This window comes from Macaca nemestrina, chromosome 1 (genome assembly GCF_043159975.1).
Source record: "Macaca nemestrina isolate mMacNem1 chromosome 1, mMacNem.hap1, whole genome shotgun sequence".
NCBI lineage: Eukaryota > Metazoa > Chordata > Mammalia > Primates > Cercopithecidae > Macaca > Macaca nemestrina.
In genome coordinates this window covers 207,613,014-207,632,855 of record NC_092125.1, presented here as the reverse complement: position 1 = coordinate 207,632,855, position 19,842 = coordinate 207,613,014, and the positions used below count along the sequence as shown (strand labels likewise).

Below are 19,842 nucleotides of genomic sequence, written 5' to 3'. Positions count from 1 at the left end.
AGGATGGTCTCAATCTCCTGACCTCGTGATCCTCCCGTCTCGGCCTCCCAAAGTGCTGGGATTACAGGCTTGAGCCACCGCGCCCGGCCTGTGTGTTTTATACTATATATTTTCTGAAACTTGCCTTTTACATTTAACATTAGATTTTGGACATCTTTCCAAATCAGTGCATTTCGATTATCTTTATTTTTAGAATGCAGTTGCATAGTATTTCATCAAATACTGGGTCACAGGATATATGTATCTTAAAAAACAAGATGTTTTAAGCAAAAGACAACAGATATTCTTGTGGGTGCATCTGGTTTTGGGCCTGAGGCTAAATGACTTTCAGCAAATTATTCATCTTTGAGCCTCAGTTTCCTTATCTATAAAATGAGGATAGAAATACCTTATGTATCTGCTGAGCGTGGTGGCTCACGCCTGTAATCCCAGCACTTTTGGAGGCCGAGGCAGGCAGATCACTAGGTCAGGAGATTGAGACCATCTTGGCTAACACGGTGAAACCTTGTCTCTACTAAAAATACAAAAAAAAAAAAAAAAATTAGCTGGGTGCCTATAGTCCCAGCTACTCGGGAGGCTGAGGCAGGAGAATGGCGTGAACCCAGGAGGCGGTGCTTGCAGTGAGCCAAGATCGTGCGACTGCACTTCAGTCTGGGGAACACTGTGAGACTCTGTCTCAAAAAAAAAAAAAGAAATACCTTATGTATCAGAACAGGTGGAAAAAGGCAGAAAATTAAAAAAGAGAGAGAAAAGAAAGAATTTTACATTGTGTTTTCTTAAAAAAGAAATGAAATACCTTATGTAGTTGTGAAGATTTAAATTCATTCATTAATTTAGCAAACATTTGTTGAGGGCCTTCTGTGTATCACGTAGTATTGGCTAGTGTATTTGATGGTATTGTATAAACTGGGAAGCCTATATATGGAAGTTCACCATGAGAATACTACAGAAAGAGACTACTACAGGATGTGTGCCTCTCTGTGTCTCCTCTTGCTCACCTTAGTGATATCTCTGAGTCTCTGCTTGATAAGTGCCTCTATACCAACCGCTCTCCTCACCCTGACATCTTGATACGGACTTCTGGAGAAGTGCGGCTGAGTGACTTCTTGCTATGGCAGGTTGGTCATTTCCAAGTACTATTATGTTTGTGTCATGGGGAAAACCAACTGTATCCACAGAATGGATTAGAGTGGTCCATCCCCACTCCCAGACAGGCTGGGGCCAGAGTACTTCAGGGGAAAGCTAAAATCTGGAGAAGCATCTCTAGGCTGTGTCTGATAATATTTGATGTCCATTCCTCATCTGTCGCTGGCTTTGCAAATCCAACTGTAGTGAAAACTTCATTGTGCCCCTATTCAAGGAATGGGACTTCTGTCTTGCATCCCTGAGATTAAGCTCTTGCCTTGGTAACCTGCCAGGGACCCTAGCCCCTCTGGGTTAGAAGCTTGCCTTGCAGTTGCTAGTCCCTCCTCTTCAGGATAAAGGGCCATACCTATGCAAACATGGTCCATGAGGGATATAAACAATATGCAAACACTCAAGTTTCCATCCCCTGTTAACTTGGTCCCTGGATAGCACATAACTAGGGGAAGTCCTTGTTCTAGGATAGGTTGGAGGGAGAGACTCTATTTGGAAACAGCTCACATGATAAAGCTCCAGAAATTTTAATGGACCACAATCTTAAAAACGAGCTAACGCGGGGCGTGGTGGCTCACGCCTGTAATCCCAGCACTTTGGGAGGCTGAGGCAGGCGGATCACTTGAGGTCAGGAGTTTGACACCAGTCCAGCCAACATGGTGAACACCGCTGTCTCTACTAAAAATACAAAAATTAGCCCAGCATGGTGGCAGGTGCCTGTAGTCCCAGCTACTTAGGTGGCTGAGGTGGGAGAATCACTTGAATCCAGGAGGCGGAGGTTGCAGTGAGGCGAGATCGTGCCACTGCACTCCAGCCTGGGCAACAGAGTGAGACTCCGTCTGAAAAAAAAAGTACAATGTGCACCTATTGGTTCTGTGGCCCACTGTGCTGCTCAGATCACGTTTGGGAAGTTTACAGATGGGCTGAATTTTAAGAGACTACAGAGTCAGTTACTCAGTGTACAGATTAGTTACATTGAAAAACTTGAGGACTTACTGGAAGAGGCCAAACTGGAAAGCAAGGAATCTCATGTCTTATAAAAAATGAGGAAAGGATAGTGGTCTGGAAAAGGGAAGTAAGTGACAAATGTATTCCCTTGGAAAAAAATGTTGAGTTCCTTCTATATGCTGGAAATATAGCAGTGACCGAGTCAGAAATGATCCCTACTGTCTTGAAACTTATAGTTTGCTAGCAAAGACAAACTCTGAACAAGTCATTACAACTTTGGGAACTGATAACAGGCAGCTCTAATCTAGCCTTGAAACATTTGAAAGAATGTCACTTTGAAGAAGAAACAAACCTTTTCCAGAAAAAATACCTGGGACCTTGGTAGAAGTTGTAGGGAAGGTGACATTGGTTTAGCATAAAAAGCCAAACAGGCTATCTGACAACTAGTAATCCCCCATGATGTACTGAACTCCTCACCACTAGAGATATCAGGCAGTGGCTGTCAAGAGTGTTCCAAAAGGGATTCTTCATCAGTGATTATTATTAAAGTACACCTGGCTCTTTGCTATACATATGTTATCTCATTTAATCTAAACAGTACCCAAAAATTAGGTATTTCTATTATCCAGTTTTACATTTGAGGAATCTCAGGCCCAGGTGAAATTACCCCTGCTCGAATAAATGGTAAATGGTTGGAGCCAAAATTCAAAGCCAGGCAGTCTAGCTCCAGAGCCTATGCTCTCAACCACTGTGCCCTGCTGCTGCTACTTAAAAATAACAGTGGCAGCTACCATTTGTTCCTTGCTGACCTTTATCAGACAGTATGTCTTCCAGATGCCCTCTAAGGGCCAAGAGCCAATAACATAATCCAGATGTTATTTCATAGTCCTAAAATTGGCTCTTAGAAAAATCCTGGTGGAAATGTTGATCTAGTCTCGTTTTAGTTCTGCTTTGCCACAGGCAGGTGATCTGGCTGCCTCAAATGGCTCCTCCCCCTACTAGTGAGTGAATCAGGGCCAGCAGCAGCTGCAGCTACAGCTCAGGATGCCTGTACCATTCTCATCTCAGGGCTTCTCGGTCCTGCTTAGCCTGCTTTTTCCTTGGAGGAATGACCAGGGGTGCAGCCCAGCAATATGTTACTAAATCATACTCTCCTCCCTTCCTTTCCCAGACCTCTCACTCCTGCCTGGTGTTCCAACCTGTTCTGTGGCCAGAGTATACATTTTGGAACCTCTTCGAGGCCATCCTGCAGTTCCAGATGAACCATAGCGTGCTTCAGGTAAGAAAGAGTTCAGGGCTGGCCAGATGGGATGGGATGGAAGAAAAGATTAGTTCGCACTGATTGACAACCACCTTACTATATACCAGGCACTTCCTAATAAGATGATGATAATGATGATAGTAGCTACCACCTACTTAGTATCTACTACTTGTCAGGCACTGCGAACATTTTACATGCTGCGTCTCATTTAATGTTCCCAAGAACCCAATGAGAGAAGTCTTATTAGCCCTATCCCTTATGTAAGTAAGCAAATAGAAATGATTTAGTTAAGGACACATAATCAGTAAGAGGTTGGAATAGGATTTAAGCTACAGGTCTTTTATCTTTTAAAGACTCAGGAGGAAAAGGCTTCTCAGAGAAATTGGCCATTATTCCTTTAAAGTATTACCCTAATAAAAGATTGTAGCAGTAGGGATTAAGAACTAAATAGCATTGTCTTTCCATTGTGTAAAACTATGTTGTGTCAAGACTTGAAGTTTGACTTTCAGTTTTCATCACCAAATCTTGAAACAGGTTTTATTAGCAGGTAGAGTCACCTGTATATGCTTAGGTCTCTTTATAATAATGGTAGTGGTAGCTAACATATTGAGGATCTACAAGGGCACTTAGGTGTAAGTTTTCTTATTTAACCTAACAACCCAGCAAGTTTGGTGTCCTCATTTTTCATATATGGAACCAGAGGGACAGAGAGACTTAAGTAACTGTCCCAAGGAATCTGAATTTTATTTTATCTTATTTATTTATTTTGAGATGGAGTTTTGCTCTTGTTGCCCAGGCTGGAGTATAGTGGCGTGATCTGGGCTCACTGCAACCTCCCCCTCCCAGGTTCAAACGATTCTTCTGTCTCAGCCTCCCAACTAGCTGGGATTACAGGCACGCGCTACCATGCCTGGCTAATTTTTGTATTTTCAGTAGAGACAGTGTTTCACCATGTTGGCCAGGCTGGTCTCAAACTCCTGACTTCAAGGTGATCCGCCCACCTCGGCCTCCCAAAGTGCTGGGATTACAGGCGTGAGCCACCGCGTCCATCCTAAGGAACCTGAATTTTAAAATCAAAGCTGGTGCTGCTTCTTGAGTCTGGAGAGATAATGCCGGAAGGAAATAATGATGTGAGTCAGGGATTCTTAATCTCCTTAGGATTGGGGTCCCTTTGGAGAGTCTAATGAAAGCCACAGACCATCTCCTTAGAAAAATTGCAGATCACTCAAATGTGGAATTTTGTATAGAATTGTAAACTTATCATGGAAACACATAGAATACTTTTTCTTTTTTTTTTTTTTTTTTTTTGAGATGGAGTTTCACTCTTGTGGCCAAGGCTAGAGTGCAGTGGTGCGATCTTGGCTCAACACAACCTCCACCTCCCAGGTTCAAGTGATTCTCCTGCCTCAGCCTCCCGAGTAGCTGGGATTACAGGCATGTGCCACCACTCCCGTATTTTTAGTAGAGATGTATTTTTAGTAGAGATGGGGTTTCTCCATGTTAGTCAGGCTGGTCTCAAACTCCTTACCTCAGGTGCTCCGCCCACCTTGGCTTCCCAAAGTGATGGGATTACAGGCAGGAGCCGCCATGCCTGGCCACACATAGAATACTTTAAAGGGGTTCACATAACTGCTGAAATCTGCCCCTGAATCCCAAGTCCATAACTCCTGGTATAAGTCAATCAAATCACAAAGACTTGATCATGTATTTAATTACTTAGTCTCAGAATATGAGGAAATTGAAAGAAGTTTAGAATTAGTGAAAAGAAAAACAGCAAAAGCACAATTATCTACTGCCAGTGGGGAATGAATATCAGATATTTCCATATGACCAAAGATCCCTCTAAAAACTAAAACTTTCTCCTTTTTTGATGGAAAAATTTCTAAAATGTATCTTGTACATAATTCATTGACATCTACATACCAGGCACTTGCTAATAATGATGATGATTAGGATAATCACATTCTATTTTTTATTTTTTTTTACAAACAGGGTCTCACTCTGTTGCCCAGGCTGGAGTGCAGTTGTGCAACTTTTGCTTACTGCAGCCTGCTGAGTAGCTAGGACTGTGGGCACACACCATCATGCCTGGCTAATTTTTGTATTTTTTGTAGAGATAAGTTCTCACTATGTTGCCCAGGCTGGTCTTGAACACTTAAGCTCAAGTGATCCTCCTGCTTCGGCCTCCCCAAGTGCTAGGATTATAGACATGAGCCACCATGCCTGGCTGTCATATTCTGATTATTATGATAATAATAATTATCTTTAAATACTTCACTGTACAACAATATCCTTGAGGGGTAAGGCTGTTTGCTCTAAGTTAGATGGTCCCAGAATACCTGGGTTTGAGATTTCATGTATATTTTTCTGTGTCCTCCCTCTTTAATTTCCTACTGCTGTCAACAGTTAATTTTGACAGTATCTCTCCTCTTCCATAGTATTTACTGTTTTAAATCGGCTATAGACAAGGAAACCAGTTAGTCAAGCTTGTTGGAATTATGTATATAAAATGAGAGTGAATTGGCTCTGCATGAAGCCCAGAGGAGCTTGGTACATGAGTTTTTGTGTTTTTATCTCTACTTGGGCTGCTCAGATGTCTTTTATAGTAATTTCACATTTCTCAGATACTTTGCACATGGTTGTCAGAGGAGTTGACTCAAGTTTCATTTATTCCGTAAGTATTTATTGAGTAGTATGAATCAGGCACTGTGTTAGGCACAGGAGAGTCAATAGTTAGCCAGACGGACAAGATCTCTACCTTTGTGGAACTTGTATTCTTGAGGAGACAGAAATAAACAAGTAAACAAATATATAAGTTCCAATTGTAATAAGGCAGTGAAGAATACAGAGAGATGTGCTAGAAAGTAATGAAGAGAATGCAAAGAGACTGAGGTTAAAGTTCGGGTCTTAGAAGAACAAAAAGGAGGTCAGTGTGCCAAGGGAGAAGGGCATGAAATGAGAGTAGAGTCAGACCTTGGCTAATACAGAGCCTTGTAGGTCATGGTAACAAAGCTGAAGGACTTTAATCAGGGGATGACAGGATCTGAGTTGCATTTTGTAAAAATCATTCAGAATTTTCAAGGGGCTGGAGTTAAAGCCAAGAGACAGAACTCCTGCAGTAGTCCAGGTGAGAGAGGATGTGCCTCGAGGTAGGGTGGTGGCAGTAAGGACGGGGAGGAGTGAAGATGGGATAAAAACAAACGTTGAAATAGAAACAAGTGAAACTAACTATATCAAGGTGATAACATAACTCTCCAGAGAAAGGAATTAATTCAGCTTACCTAAACACAGTTCTCTGCTATTCATCTTTAGTGGAATTTCTTCTCAGGATAATACAAACTGCAACACAAACTTAAACATTACTTAAGAGGTTTATTGTTAGTGGCAATGTTGATAATGTAATTATGAAACTCTTGTTTCTTTCTTTATTTTAGAAACGGAGTTTCGCTCTTGTTGCCCAGGCTGGAATGCAATGGCGCGATCTCGGCTCACTGCAACCTCCGCCTCCCGGGTTCAAGCGATTCTCCTGCCTCAGCCTCCCGAGTGGCTGGCATTACAGGCATGCGCCACCACACCTGGCTAGTTTTATATTTTTAGTAGAGATGGGGTTTCTCCATGTTGGTCAGGCTGGTCTCAAACCCCCGACCTCAGATGATCTGCCAGCCTCGACCTCCCAAAGTGCTGGGATTACAGGCGTGAACCACCGCACCAAGCCTGAAACTCTTGTTTCTTGTAGGCTAAAACAAATAAGTACAAATAATAATATTTTTAGGAACCAAGACACATAGGTTGTGGCCATAGCAATTGTTCTGCTGTTTCCTGGGATGGGGTGGGAGGTGTTTGAGGTCAACTATTAAGTGTTCCATTTTTACCTATGGATCATATTTGCAAACCTTATTTTTTTTTTTTTTTTTTTGAGACGGAATCTCGCTTTGTTGCTGGAGCACAGTGGCACAATCTTGGCTCACTGCAACCTCTGCCTCCTATGTAGCTGGGACTACAGGCACATGCTGCCACACTCAGACTTAGTAGAAACAGGGTTTCACCATGTTGGCCAGGCTGGTCTCAAAATCCTGACCTCAGGTGATCCACCTGCCTTGGCCTCCAAAAGTACTAGGATTACAGGCATGAGCCACTGCGCCTGTCCTATATTTGCAAACTTTTATTGAGCTCTTACCACATGTCAGGCATCCTTTCAGTAAATTCTATGAACTGCTTTAAGGCAGATACTATGATTATTGCCTCTGTTTTTAGAACAAGGAAACCAGTTATAATAGAGATATTGATTATCTTGAAGCCTTCTCCAGCAGGAGCCCTTGGAGGTCCTGGCTGGCTTTCTCTACCCCAGAGGCTTCAAAGCTCTGTTTCTAGAGATTGTTATCACCTTGGCAGACATACTAAGGGGAGAATCCAGACTAATGGCATCCTCACCAGTTTGTTTTCAGACCAGAAAGGTCTTTCCAGGCTTTTCTCATGTCTCCCTTTTACAGACTCTGTAGTGTGACCAAACTGGACTCTTCCCAGTTACTTGTTCCATGCCCTCCAGTTTCCTACCTGTATGTCTGTGCTCTTGCCCTATCACCCAAATTCCCATTGTCAAAATCTGAGCTGCTCTGTCTCTAGGCCCTGCCCAATGTGTCCCTATTCTCTGCAGGAAGCCAGGGCAAGGGGCTAGGCTCTGGACCTGGAGTAGCTTAATAGGAGGAAGGCAGCTGGTGGATCCTAAGGGAAGCAGGGACTTGGCTACAAGTTGTTGGGAGCCAGACCTTGGTATCTGAATGGACCATGACAGTCTCCAGGTGGTCACCTAGCCAGTCTTTTTTTTTTTTCTTTCTTTCTTTTTTCTTTTTCTTTTTTGAAATGGGGCTGGAGTGCAGTGGCATGATCTCAGCTCACTGCAACCTCCACCTCCCAGGTTCAAGCAATTCTCCTGCCTCAGCCTCCCCAGTAGCTGGGATTACAGGCACATGCCACCACTCCCGGCTAATTTTTATATTTTTAGTAGAGACGGGGTTTTGCCATGTTGGCCAGTCTGGTCTCAAACTCCTGACCTCAGGTGATCTGCCCGCCTCAGCCTCCCAAAGTGCTGGGATTACAGGTGTGAGCCACCACACCCGGCCACCTAACCAGTCTTAAAGGCTGGCAAAGGGAAATCTTGACTATGATGCAGTAGGACTTGTCAGCAAGGAGGCAGGGACAAATAGGGAATCAGGCCAGGGAGGGGGTGTGTGGAGTGCAGAGCAGCTGATCCTCAATCACAAGTTGCATGGATGGTAGGTCCTTGAGAGGTCATTGATGGAGATGAGTAAAAAGTGTTTGTTCACCTCATCTCCAAGGACGATATTAGAAAGGGAAAAGACACATGTTCCCACGAAGCTTCCTGTAGTACATTTGTCATAATTTAAACAGGCTGGACTGAACATTATAGTTCTTGTGCTCTTCAGGTTGTCACTGTCTTAGGATAAAAGCTTGAGTTATGTATGTATGTATGTATGTATATATGCATGTATGTGGAAATGGGGTCTCGCCATGTTGCCCAGCACTTGGGCTCAAGCGAGCCTCCTGCCTTGGCCTAAAAGCTTGAGTTAATGTCTCAGACGTTCATGACTTTGAATATTGGCACTGCCTACATAGCTATGTGACTGTACAGTTACTTAACCCCCTCAGTGCATCATTTTCCTCACCTGTAAAATGAGAGAAGTGGTGTTTACAGTAATACATACCTTGGAGGTTTGTGATAGGGATTCAGTAAGCTAACACATATCAAGTGCTGAGTGCAGTGCCTGGAACAGAGTTCATTTTTCAAGAATAGTGGCCAATATTGTTCCCCACATGTGTGTCTCTGGGCCTTTCCTCAGACTCCTATCTCTGAAAAAGCACCCTGCGCATCCTGTCCCCAGTACAACTCCCCAGGCAAGGAGACTCTGAGGGTGCTTCAGAATATCATGTTTCTGGTAGGAGGTGTCCTTCTCTGCCTGAGGGCAGCCCTCAGAAATGCATTCCTCATGCTGCTAACCTGGGCTAGCTGGTTGCAGCTTGGGGAAGGACTTTTCACTGGCTAATGTTTTGAAGCCAAGGACCTCCAGCCTCTCTCCAGGTGCCCGCAGAGTGGTGGAGGACTTTTAGATTTAAGTACTGGAGGAACTATTACGTCTTGTTCTCTGATTCTACCAAGGAGAGAATAAGAGCACAGAGGGATAATGCCCAGGAGGATTTAGATTCACAGGTTAGAATCATATTTCTCAAAGTGAGCTTCTTGGAGCCCTTGCACCAAGATTGGATAAAGTCTGTACAAAAAGTCTCTAAGGAAAGAATTAATGCCCTCACTTACCCCGATTGGTCATTATACAGAGAGAGTAGACAAATGGTCAGGGAGAGAAAAGTTGACCTCTAGGACTTCTGTTAGCTTGGATTTCCCAAGGGTAAGTACTTGAGAAGAACCGGAAACATCTCTGAGATTGAAAGGGTAGATCCAGACCTTGTGGAAGCTGGATAGACAGGTATCCAGATACAGGTCACCAGCTTTTCCACCCCTAGAAAGTAAAGCTTATACACAGGCACAAGATAGACTTCACACTGTACTCTAAAGAAATTACCTTAGTGGAGAAGCCAAGGGAACTTCAGCCATCTCAGCCTTGCTGTCATTTTCTGTCAAATGACGAGTAGGCACCCTCCCAACTCTGCTATCTGAACAATGAACTGCTGATTCCTCTCAGACAGGAATTAGCTACAGCCCCCTGGGCTACAGCCCCCATTGCTGGCACACACTCTGACGCCATCTGGAAGAAGCTTGCGCCTCATGAAGTGGCTTTAGCTGGCTCTGTATTTCCTCCCTCTGTTGTTGAGTGCCCCCCATCCTTGCTTGCACCTCATGAAGTGGCTTTAGCTAGCTCCGTATTTCCTCCCTCTGTTGCTGAGTGCGCCCCATCCTTTCTGTTCTGCCAGAACTTAGACTACTTAACCCAGTGCACAAATGGTGGTGATAGAACAGCTAACAGTTAATAACCAAGCAGTAGGCTGGAAATTCATTATCTCATTTTTCCTCAGACAACCCAGTGAGGTGGGTACTCTTATCCCAGTTTTACAGAATAAGAAATAGCCTTAGAGAGGTAAGGGAGGCCTTAGACAGGAAATTCTCAAACCCCACTGCTCCAGGTGGACTTACTCTGGCCTGAACAGACTCTTCAGTTCCATGCATCTTTGCTCATTACTCCCACTGCTGGAATATTCTCCCTGCCCCCCATACACCTCACCTCTGTTTGAATCCTCCTCATTGGTTAAAGGGCCAGCTCAAATTCTGTCCATGAAGGTCACTGCTCCGTGATGTTCATCAGCCACACTTGCTTTCTCCTCTGAACTTGCATGAACCTTACCACATCCTATTTTGTATTATGGCACTCTGTGTGCATGGCTGTATAATCAGCCTGTAAGCACCTGGATTGCTGGGATTGTGTCCTGCACATCTCCATATCCTCAAAAATATCCTGTATGTAGCACCCAGGGAGCCTCCTGACCAAGGCCTGCAAGAAGCCCTTCCAGCAAGATGGAGAGCTCTAGCGGCAGCTGTTCAAGCCCGAAGTCTTCATAGCTCCACATGTAATTCATTATAATAGCAGAAGAGAAGTACCCTTGAATGCCTGGAATTATTCAGGAGCCAGGGGGGATAGTCCAGAATTCTCATTTGTCATCCTTATCCATGCAGTAAACCTTTATTGCTGAGAGACAGCAAATCAGTTCCCTGCTCCATGTCTGTCTCCAGCAGAAAGTACCTCCCTCACAGCTCCATTGTGAGGGTCAAGTGAGGCAACAGATGAAGTGGTTGTGCACATGTAAGATATTCTTTGTGAAGACAGAGCAGTCAAGGTGCTTACAGGCTGATTAGGACAAAAACATGTATACAAGTTTACCATAATACAAGGTAGAATGTGGGAAGGGTCATCAGGGTATAGGATACCATAGGAAAATAGAGTTTCTCACACATGGAATATATTTGGCAGGAGGAGCTCTGGTGCAAAGGCTTTGCAGGTCAGTTAGACTGGCAGGAACAGAGAAGATCAGTGAGGCACAGGAAAGCCTTGGTTCTGCTCCAAAGGGATTTTCCACTCTCTTGTATCAGGAGCATCCTCACTGCTCTCCTGGGATCACGTGGTCAGTCAGTTGAGTGTTTCACATGTACAGGGCACCCCAAGTGCTAGAGAGGAAGAAGCCCAGTCTCTGCCCTCTAGTACTTGGGATGATAACTACTGCCAGGGATTATGATCATCACCTGGTGTCAGAGCTGGTTCCAAGAGGCCTGGAGGCTCTCAAACCTCCAAAGGCTTATTTTCTAAGAGAAAGAGTAGACTATGAACACTAACACTTATTCTACTATGCAGAATGCAATAAGTGGCTTAAGAGAGTTGAACCTACTTCTCAGAATGTTCATAGGAGGGTCATTTGCTGGAAGGATCAGGCTGGTCTTCATACAGAAGGCAAGTGTGGAGCTCTGAAAAATAGCCTAGGGAGTTGGGAGGATGGTGCCCTCAGAGGAAAACCTGGGGAGATCAAAGAAAGTGACCCAATGGACATGTCCCCAACAAGAATAGGACCTTTCTTGCAGCAGAGAATAGGCAATAACAACTTGTAAAAATGCTGTTTCTGTCTAACAGCCTGCTAATATCCTAGAGAGGATTTTGCATATATTATCTCTAATCCTTAAAACCACTCTTCAAGGTAGGCACAACCCCCACTTTACAGATGAAGAAATGAGGTTAGGACAGGATTTGCCCAAAGCCACAAAGCCAGTTGATGGGGAAATCAGAAGTCAGACCCACATTTGCTTGGTTCCCTTCCAAGTGCATGAGAAAAACTTAAAGAGGTACAGATGCTTCCACACAAAACAAACCAAGATGGACCCAGAACTACCACTGCCCTGCCTGTACAACATGAGCACCACCCACTGCATACCTACTCCCAAGCCTTTTCAAATCTGGTACCTACTTTCCACTGTTCCACTTCACTTGGCCCACCCTGTGCCCCACCCCTACCTCCTCCATCCCAGTTTCACCCACTCCTAAAAATGATCTCCCCACCCCAATCCCCACTTTTCTCTAGCAGAAGGCCCGAGACATGTATGCAGAGGAGCGGAAGAGGCAGCAGCTGGAGAGGGACCAGGCTACAGTGACAGAGCAGCTGCTGCGAGAGGGGCTCCAAGCCAGTGGGGACGCCCAGCTCCGAAGGACACGCTTGCACAAGCTCTCGGCCAGACGGGAAGAGCGAGTCCAAGGCTTCCTGCAGGCCTTGGAACTCAAGCGAGCTGACTGGCTGGCCCGTCTGGGCACTGCATCAGCCTGAGTGGGGCTGGTCACCTGCCACTTTGCCCTGCCCTCTGCCTCCAGGGCCCCACTCCCCTTCCTTTTCTTGGTGAAAGGCATCTCCTTTCCTGATAATGAATTGTGTTCCCTTTGCTTGGCTGGGGAGCGCCCCCCCCCAGGCCAGGTCTGCTGGCCATAGATACCTTTGGGATGCCTGGGACAGGCTCCTGGGGAGGATTGAGGGTGAAAGTCTCCCACGAGTACACTAAACCCAGGTCTGGTCACCAATAGGGTTTGGAGACAAAGGGCCCCAACTTATCAGCTGCCTGTCTCTTAGATGCACTTTGTTTTTCCACCAGCACATCCTTCAACACAGAATTTCAGGGAAGAGTTCTCCCCAAAACCCTAGCTCTTTACCCATCCATTTTAGCCTTCCACCCAGCTTCCACAAAAGATTTGGCTCTACCTTGGATCTGCTAGTAAATAACTAATAGGCAGCCAGTTATTTGGGTAAGGAAAAAAAGGGGCGGGAGAGACAGAAAATTTGCCCATCTGCTGCTCCTCCCCCTTGGCTCTCCACCTGGGATTTGCTATTGAATCTCTACCCCTCTCCCACCACGCAGTACTGATTGCTCACTGAAAGACTCAGCACCCCCAATGGTGTGCGGAAGCCAGGCGGGCGATTACAATCCAATTACCTATTGTCGACTCAGCCCACACAAGCTTTTCTCCTCCTCTTGCAGGGCATGGGGCCAGGCTCCACTCCCAAGTGAGACTGGCCCCTTCCATGGTATAGGGTAAGAGAAGGGCCTGTAGGCCCTGGTGAATCGAATCCAGCACAGGCCTTCTCCCCTGTAAGACAACAGGACTGAGCAGAACCAAACACTTCTCTCAACTGACTCTGCTCCCTGCCCTCACCATCTCAAACTCTGATTCCCACTCCACTCTTCGAGGTTTCTCTCAGCTTTTTGATCTGGCTCCCGATTTATTCTTGGCATGGCAAAGCTTGTTCTAGGTCCTCTGCTTGTGAGGGTCAAAGCTGTGTCCTTTTCCTTACCTCCCTCTGCCGGGACTTGCTGCAGAGCTGCTGAGAGGATTAGTGCCTTTGAAGAGCTGTCTGCCTGAGCAACTCCATTTCAGGTGCCCCACACCGGCAAGTACCAGCCAGTAACACCAACCAAATGCTACTCTCTTTAGTAAAGTCCATTTTACTTTTACTTTTTGAGACAGAGCCTCACCCTATCCGGGCTGGTCTCAAACTCATGACCTCAGGTGATCCGCTGGCCTCACCCTCCCAAAGTGCTGGAATTACAGGCATGAGCCACTGTGCCAGACTTCCCATTTTACTTTCTGCAAGCTGTGTTTCCCTAGCAGCTCCCTCTAGGGGAGAGGTGAGATCTTGCAAGCAGTAGCAAGAGCACACAGGAAACTCCTAACTTTCCTATACCCCAACCCTCTCTTCCCCTTTCTGTCCCCGAATACCTGGCGGCAAGAGACCTCTTGGCTATTGTCCTTGCTCCCAGAATCAAGCATAAATGCCAGACAAGGCGATTGAGAAGCCAATCAATGCACCCTTTGGCAAGCCCCCATCCACACCTGGCACTCCCCTCTACCAATCCCTGGCACAGGGTTCCTGGAGAGCAGGTGCTGTACATTTTCCAGCTTTACAATGGGGCTGTTGACAGCCATAATTAGGAAGGCATGAATTATGCGGCTGTAGTGCAGAGCCCTACAATTAAGGCGGGAATGAGGGGCTGGAGGCAGCAAATGGAATCTGCCCTATGAGTGTGGCTGTTGAATCCTGTCTCCTGGGTCTGACTTTCCGTAATATGATTGGGGTACAGTAGAGGTGATTAATGGGGCTGGCATCGCTCTTTGGCCTGAGGTTCTCTATTCTGGGAAAGGTACACAGGGTGGAGTAGGGAGAAGCCGCCCCAGTAGGCGGTGTAGGGGTGGAAAGAAGAGGCAGAGAGGTCGTCGTCGTCGCCCAGCAGCAAGGGCTGCAAAACAGTTGAACTCCTGGTTGCTTTGGACATGTATGATTTGTACAAGCCAGGTTCAACCGTTGCCTCAAGAAATCAGATGGGACCAATTTAGTGTCCTTCCACCTGTAAGCGAAGCCCCCATTTGAGGACATATATCGTATTGTGTTCTGGGTTTCAAATAGAATTTTTAAAGATTCTTAGATGTAAAACTTGTTTGCTAACTGCAACGGAAGAACACCTTGTTTTGCTGCTGCAATTGCCTACCCTCCCTCAGGTGCACTTGGCTAGCTCCAAGACCCTGGCTTTGGACTAGGAGGCACGGGAAGAGCCCTTTTGCCATGACACCACCTGTTCCTCTACTTGTTTCCTAATTCCCAGGCGCTTTCCTCCACCCTCCTTTTCCTCGCGCAAGTGAAAGGCAGCCAGCTTGACAGTGTGGAAGGAGGGATTTCGCCAGCTGCGGCTGCAGTGCCCAGGCTTGGTGGCCGCGTCGGGTGGGGGCAGCTGGGCTAGATGTCTCCGAGGGGGGTAGAGTTGTAGGGGGAGGGGAGTGCTGGTAGACCTCGGCGGCAGCTCTCCACCATACTGTGACAGGGTCTGGAGGTTTGGGAATATAGGGACCTTAAGGGAGCCACCCGACAGGCGTTGGGGGTGGGGGCTTCGATAGTATTTGGGGAGGCGGCTGCGCAACGGGTGCTGAAAGGACAGCTCCTACCTGCCCCACGGCACCCAAAAGGCACCTCTGCATGGAAAGTCTCCCCCTGAAACCCCTAGCCCACCTCGAGTGGGACCGTCTTTCAGGTGAGGTGCACGAAAGGCTTTCCCGAAGTGGCAGCTCGGAAGGATGCACGTCCGGCTGCGCCAAGCTGGCTTCCCCGCCTTTTTCCCACTTCGGCGTCAGCCTGGGCCCTGGGAACTGCAGCCTGTGCCTCCAGCCGCGCGCTTCCTTCTGCCTCCAGTGGAGCAGGGCAGTGCAGCCAGGCCTCGCAAACCCCTCTTCTGGGGCCCCCAGCGGGAGCAGGAAGGAAAGCCGCTGAGATGAGCCCTGAGTGTCGCATGGCTTGGAGAAGTGGGTTGCTGGGTTGCATAAGGTGGAAGGAACTTGCTAGTTTGCAAAAGACAGCTCTTGGCGGGAGCCGGAACCCCGAGCCTGCCGACTCGCGCACCCCTCCTCATTTACTGCCTTAGACGCGCGCCTCCCCGACTGCGCCCCCACCCCCTCGGCGCGCCGCCGTCTCGCGCGCACTACCCCCCCCCACACCCCCCTCCTCACTCCCTCCAGAGGAGGTGAGTTTAAACCCCGCCCACGTGACCCCAGCTGGGCCAATGAACGGCGGCGGGAGGTGAAATCCGGTTCTAACCGGTCCGGGGCTCCCAGCGCTATAAAAACTTTATAAACCCCCCGGAGCCCGAGCAGTGTGAAGAGGAAGAGGCGAGAACGACCCCCGGACCGACCAAAGCCCGCGCGCGCTGCATCCCGCGTCCAGCACCTACGTCCCGCCGCCGTCGCCACCATGCCCAAGAGAAAGGTACGTGGCGCGAGGGCCGCAGGCGCTGGGCCGCCACTGCCGCCGCCGCCGCCGCCGCCTCCCTGGTGCAGGGCGCGAGAATCGGCGCCGGGCAGGAGCTAGCGCGGCCTCCCCGCGCGGGGGCTCGAGGCGGTTTCGGGCGTCTCGGGGCTAACCCTGAGTGGCTTGGCTGCCCGCGGGCGCCAGAGGCCATATTGGAGGAGCGGCGGCCGCGGCGGGAGGAGCCATGTTGGCGGCTGTTTATCCCGCTCTCCTCGGGCTCGCCGCCCCCGCCTCGTGCCCCCTCCCCCATCGCCAGGGCCCCTTCCCTCCCCTCCCTGCGGGCGGGCAATTCAAACCCGAAAGGGCGGGAAGGCGGCGCTCGGGGTTGGCGGGCGGGGGAACGCGCTGCCGCCAAAAAACCGCCGCCGTGAGGGGGCGGGGCTTGTGTGGTATGGCCCCGCCCCCTCGCCCACGTTCCCCGCGCACGAGACGCGCGCTGCCGCCGCCCACGAGTTCCCCGGGCTGCGCGCGCCTCCCTCTCCCGCCCTCGACGGCTGCCATGGCAACGGCGCTGGGCTCCGCCTCCGGAGGGGGTTTGTTTGCGCCATCTGCAGCTGTTGCTCCTGCCTGGCGCGGTGGTGCGGGCTCGGCTGCCCTCCCCGGCTGCGCTCCGGCTTCAGCCCTGGCTTCTCGGGGTCGGCGAGCTGGGGCTCCTGCGCGCGCTTCGTTCTTATACGAACGTCGGGCTCACTCATTTGTTTATGTCCTAAAAAAGTTGTGTGGACGACTGCTTTAGTTTTCTTTGTTAGCACTCTAAAGTTTAGGAAAGAACTAAGAACCACGTCAGAAGCTGCAGTGTTTTGTTCTTGTTTCTTATAGGCTGAAGGGGATGCTAAAGGAGATAAAGCCAAGGTGAAGGACGAAGTAAGTCATTCTCTCTTCAAGGGTCAAAGCCTTGGACTAGCAGAGGCCACTGGACTCGGTGATTAACCTGTGTCCTGAATTTACACTCCTATAATCTAGAGCCAGTTGATACCAAACTTTTCAAAGCGACTTACCTGTTCTAACTTTCTCGTTGTCTTTAATAGCCACAGAGAAGATCCGCGAGGTTGTCTGCTGTAAGTGTATGCTTTTGAATTTTCGTATTTGTCCCTGAACCAAAAAACATCAAAAAACAATTCCCTTTGCTTCCCATGAGTTATGGTTAGTGCCTGGTTTTGAATGATTGCCTCTACTTCGGACTCTTGCCCCTTTGGGTTTTGCTGGTTCTGAAATTTTGATGCCTGTAGCCAAAGTGGGACATTTGAGTGGGCTTCTGGAGATCCAACATTCTAGAAGAAAGCCAGCCACAAAAACTTTGAGGAGGAGAAACTTCTCTGCCTTTGGTACTTTTGGTTGGTTGGTTGGTTGGTCGGTCGTGGGTGGTTTTCTTCAGTCCATTGTACTGATGTTCAATTTTTCCTCTCTTCCTGCCAAAAAAAAGAAACCTGCTCCTCCAAAGCCAGAGCCCAAGCCTAAAAAGGCCCCTGCAAAGGTAAGTGCTAACATTGGAACTGATCATTTTCACAGAATGAGGACTGTCCTTAGTGCCTTAACTTAATTAGCATAATGGTGCCTCCATTAATGGAGGTTATAAACTGGATAGTTTGCCTCATCCCTGTCATTCATACCGTTGGTTTCATGATCAAGAATTGTTTCGTTAGTTTGTAGGAAAATATGTATTTAAATATTAAATACCCCAGGGTTTAAACTGATTTATTTTTCTGTTACTTAGATAGGAAATTTTAAGTAGTAAAGATTATAGCAAATTACATATAATTTAGCCTAGTTTTGATCAGTTGTTCTTGTCAACTGATCAAGGGTTTGTGTTTTATCTTCAGTAAACAATCCTACCTTGTGCAGAACTTTGCAGACCATACCTTGGGAATATGAAATGGGGAGAAATAGTTCTATTTTTTCCCCTTTTTCAGAAGGGAGAGAAGGTACCCAAAGGGAAAAAGGGAAAAGCTGATGCTGGCAAGGAGGGGAATAACCCTGCAGAAAACGGAGATGCCAAAACAGACCAGGTATAACTGCTGTTTCACCCTTCGTTAGATTTGCTCATTCGGTTAGTTGCTGATCTCAAAAACTTAATTGCCTTTTTTTAATATCACTCCAAATGTACCATTTGGTCCAGAATCTGCTTGTGGCTTTCCTGTTAACTTTTAAGTCCTAGATTCTTGAAATCTCTACTGTCAGCTGAAGGGCATTGTGTTTTATACTACATAAAGTTTTCAAGCTAGAAGTAACTTCAGGTCTCTAATTCTGGTGTTCCTCCTACCTCAGTTTTACAATAAGGCCCAGAGGAGAGGTGACTTAGCATAGTTACCTAGTAAGTCATTCTCAGAAGAAATACTGAGTCTCAGAACCTGAAACCTGAACTTTGGCCTGGGAGCAAAATGATGCTGTAGGTGGAATGTGAACAAAGATAGTTTTGAAATCTACACATTCATTAATTTGTCTGTTTTCTTTTAGGCACAGAAAGCTGAAGGTGCTGGAGATGCCAAGTGAAGTGTGTGCATTTTTGATAACTGTGTACTTCTGGTGACTGTACAGTTTGAAATACTATTTTTTATCAAGTTTTATAAAAATGCAGAATTTTGTTTTACTTTTTTTTTTTTTTTTTAAAGCTATGTTGTTAGCACACAGAACACTTCATTGTTGTTTTTGGGGGAAGGGGCATATGTCACTAATAGAATGTCTCCAAAGCTGGATTAATGTGGGGAAAACACCTTTCCCTTCTAGTTTTGAGAGACTTCCTCTTGGTTCCCAGGAGGAGGGAGTCCCTGACTTTGACACACATGGCCACCTTGGCACAAAAGCCTTGTGGTATGGAAAAACAAATTTGTTTTTATGTCCTCTTCTCCCTTTCCATCTTTCAGCATAGACTTAACTCCCTTAAGCCCAGACATCTGTTGGGACCTGACCCGTAGTCATTGGTTACCAGTGTGTCAGGCAATCTGGACTTTCCAGTGATGCCACTGAGATGGCACCTGTCAAAACAGCATTGGTTCCATTTCTAGATTGTGGATCTTCAGATAAATTCTGCCATTTTCATTTCACTTCCTGAAAGTCAGGGTCGGCTTGTGAAAAGTTGTTAAACAACATGCTAAATGTGAAATGTCAACCCTCACTCTAAACTTTCCCTGTTCAGAGCATCAGATGAAGACTTCATTGGGTTTTATAGTGGCTTTCTGATTTTTGGTAGTCCATTGAAGAAGGGAGTTTGAAAGTTGTTGTATACTGTTAACGATTGTCTGCCCATGTCCTGCCTGAAATACCATGATTGTTTATGGAAAGTATCTTTAATAAAGCTGGATACAGTTTGGCTTGGAATGCTGCCTCTGATCTTTTCCCACAAGTGGGGTAACCTGGTTTATCCAAGTCTCTTGGAACAGGGTGCATTCTGCTTTGAGGTATTCTGTGTACAGTCTAATGATGATCTTTCACTGATTAATAGTCAGTTTCCAAAACACACAGTGCTAGGTGGAGTTAGGAAGGATTCCAGGAGTAGATTTAGCTAGTGGTGAAAGGCTGGGAGTATGGAGTGATTTCTGTACTTGGTTATGCAGCATTCCCTGCAGTGTTTGTTTTTTGCATGACTCCGAATACATGAAGTGTATTAAATGCAGATTTTTGGTAGATCTGAGGTTTTGCCTTGGTAGCTG

The 19,842-nt window shown here is 47.0% G+C and overlaps 2 protein-coding genes across 5 annotated transcripts in view; both read left to right on the top strand.

The window, feature by feature from the left end:
- Positions 1-14,820, top strand: part of LOC105494509 (dehydrodolichyl diphosphate synthase subunit) — a 43,488-nt gene extending 28,668 nt beyond the window's left edge. For 2 of the 4 annotated variants that reach the window (XM_071097978.1, XM_071097977.1), the window contains exons 7-9: positions 1,004-1,118; positions 3,257-3,364; positions 12,443-14,820. In XM_071097978.1, the coding sequence (XP_070954079.1) occupies positions 1,004-1,118; positions 3,257-3,364; positions 12,443-12,679 (460 nt within the window). In that variant the 3' untranslated portion in view covers positions 12,680-14,820. Of the gene's footprint in view, positions 1-1,003; positions 1,119-3,256; positions 3,365-12,439 lie in introns of all 4 variants that reach the window. The other 2 variants (XM_071097968.1, XM_071097967.1) reach the window with 1 other exon arrangement.
- A 1,125-nt stretch (positions 14,821-15,945) lies between these two features.
- On the top strand, positions 15,946-19,503 carry LOC105494507 (high mobility group nucleosomal binding domain 2). The gene is made up of 6 exons (XM_071097992.1): positions 15,946-16,153; positions 17,015-17,059; positions 17,224-17,253; positions 17,619-17,669; positions 18,106-18,201; positions 18,650-19,503. The coding sequence occupies exons 1-6, from the start codon at positions 16,139-16,141 to the stop codon at positions 18,683-18,685; spliced, it is 273 nt and encodes a 90-aa protein (XP_070954093.1). The 5' UTR covers positions 15,946-16,138; the 3' UTR covers positions 18,686-19,503.
- Positions 19,504-19,842: the final 339 nt, after the last annotated feature.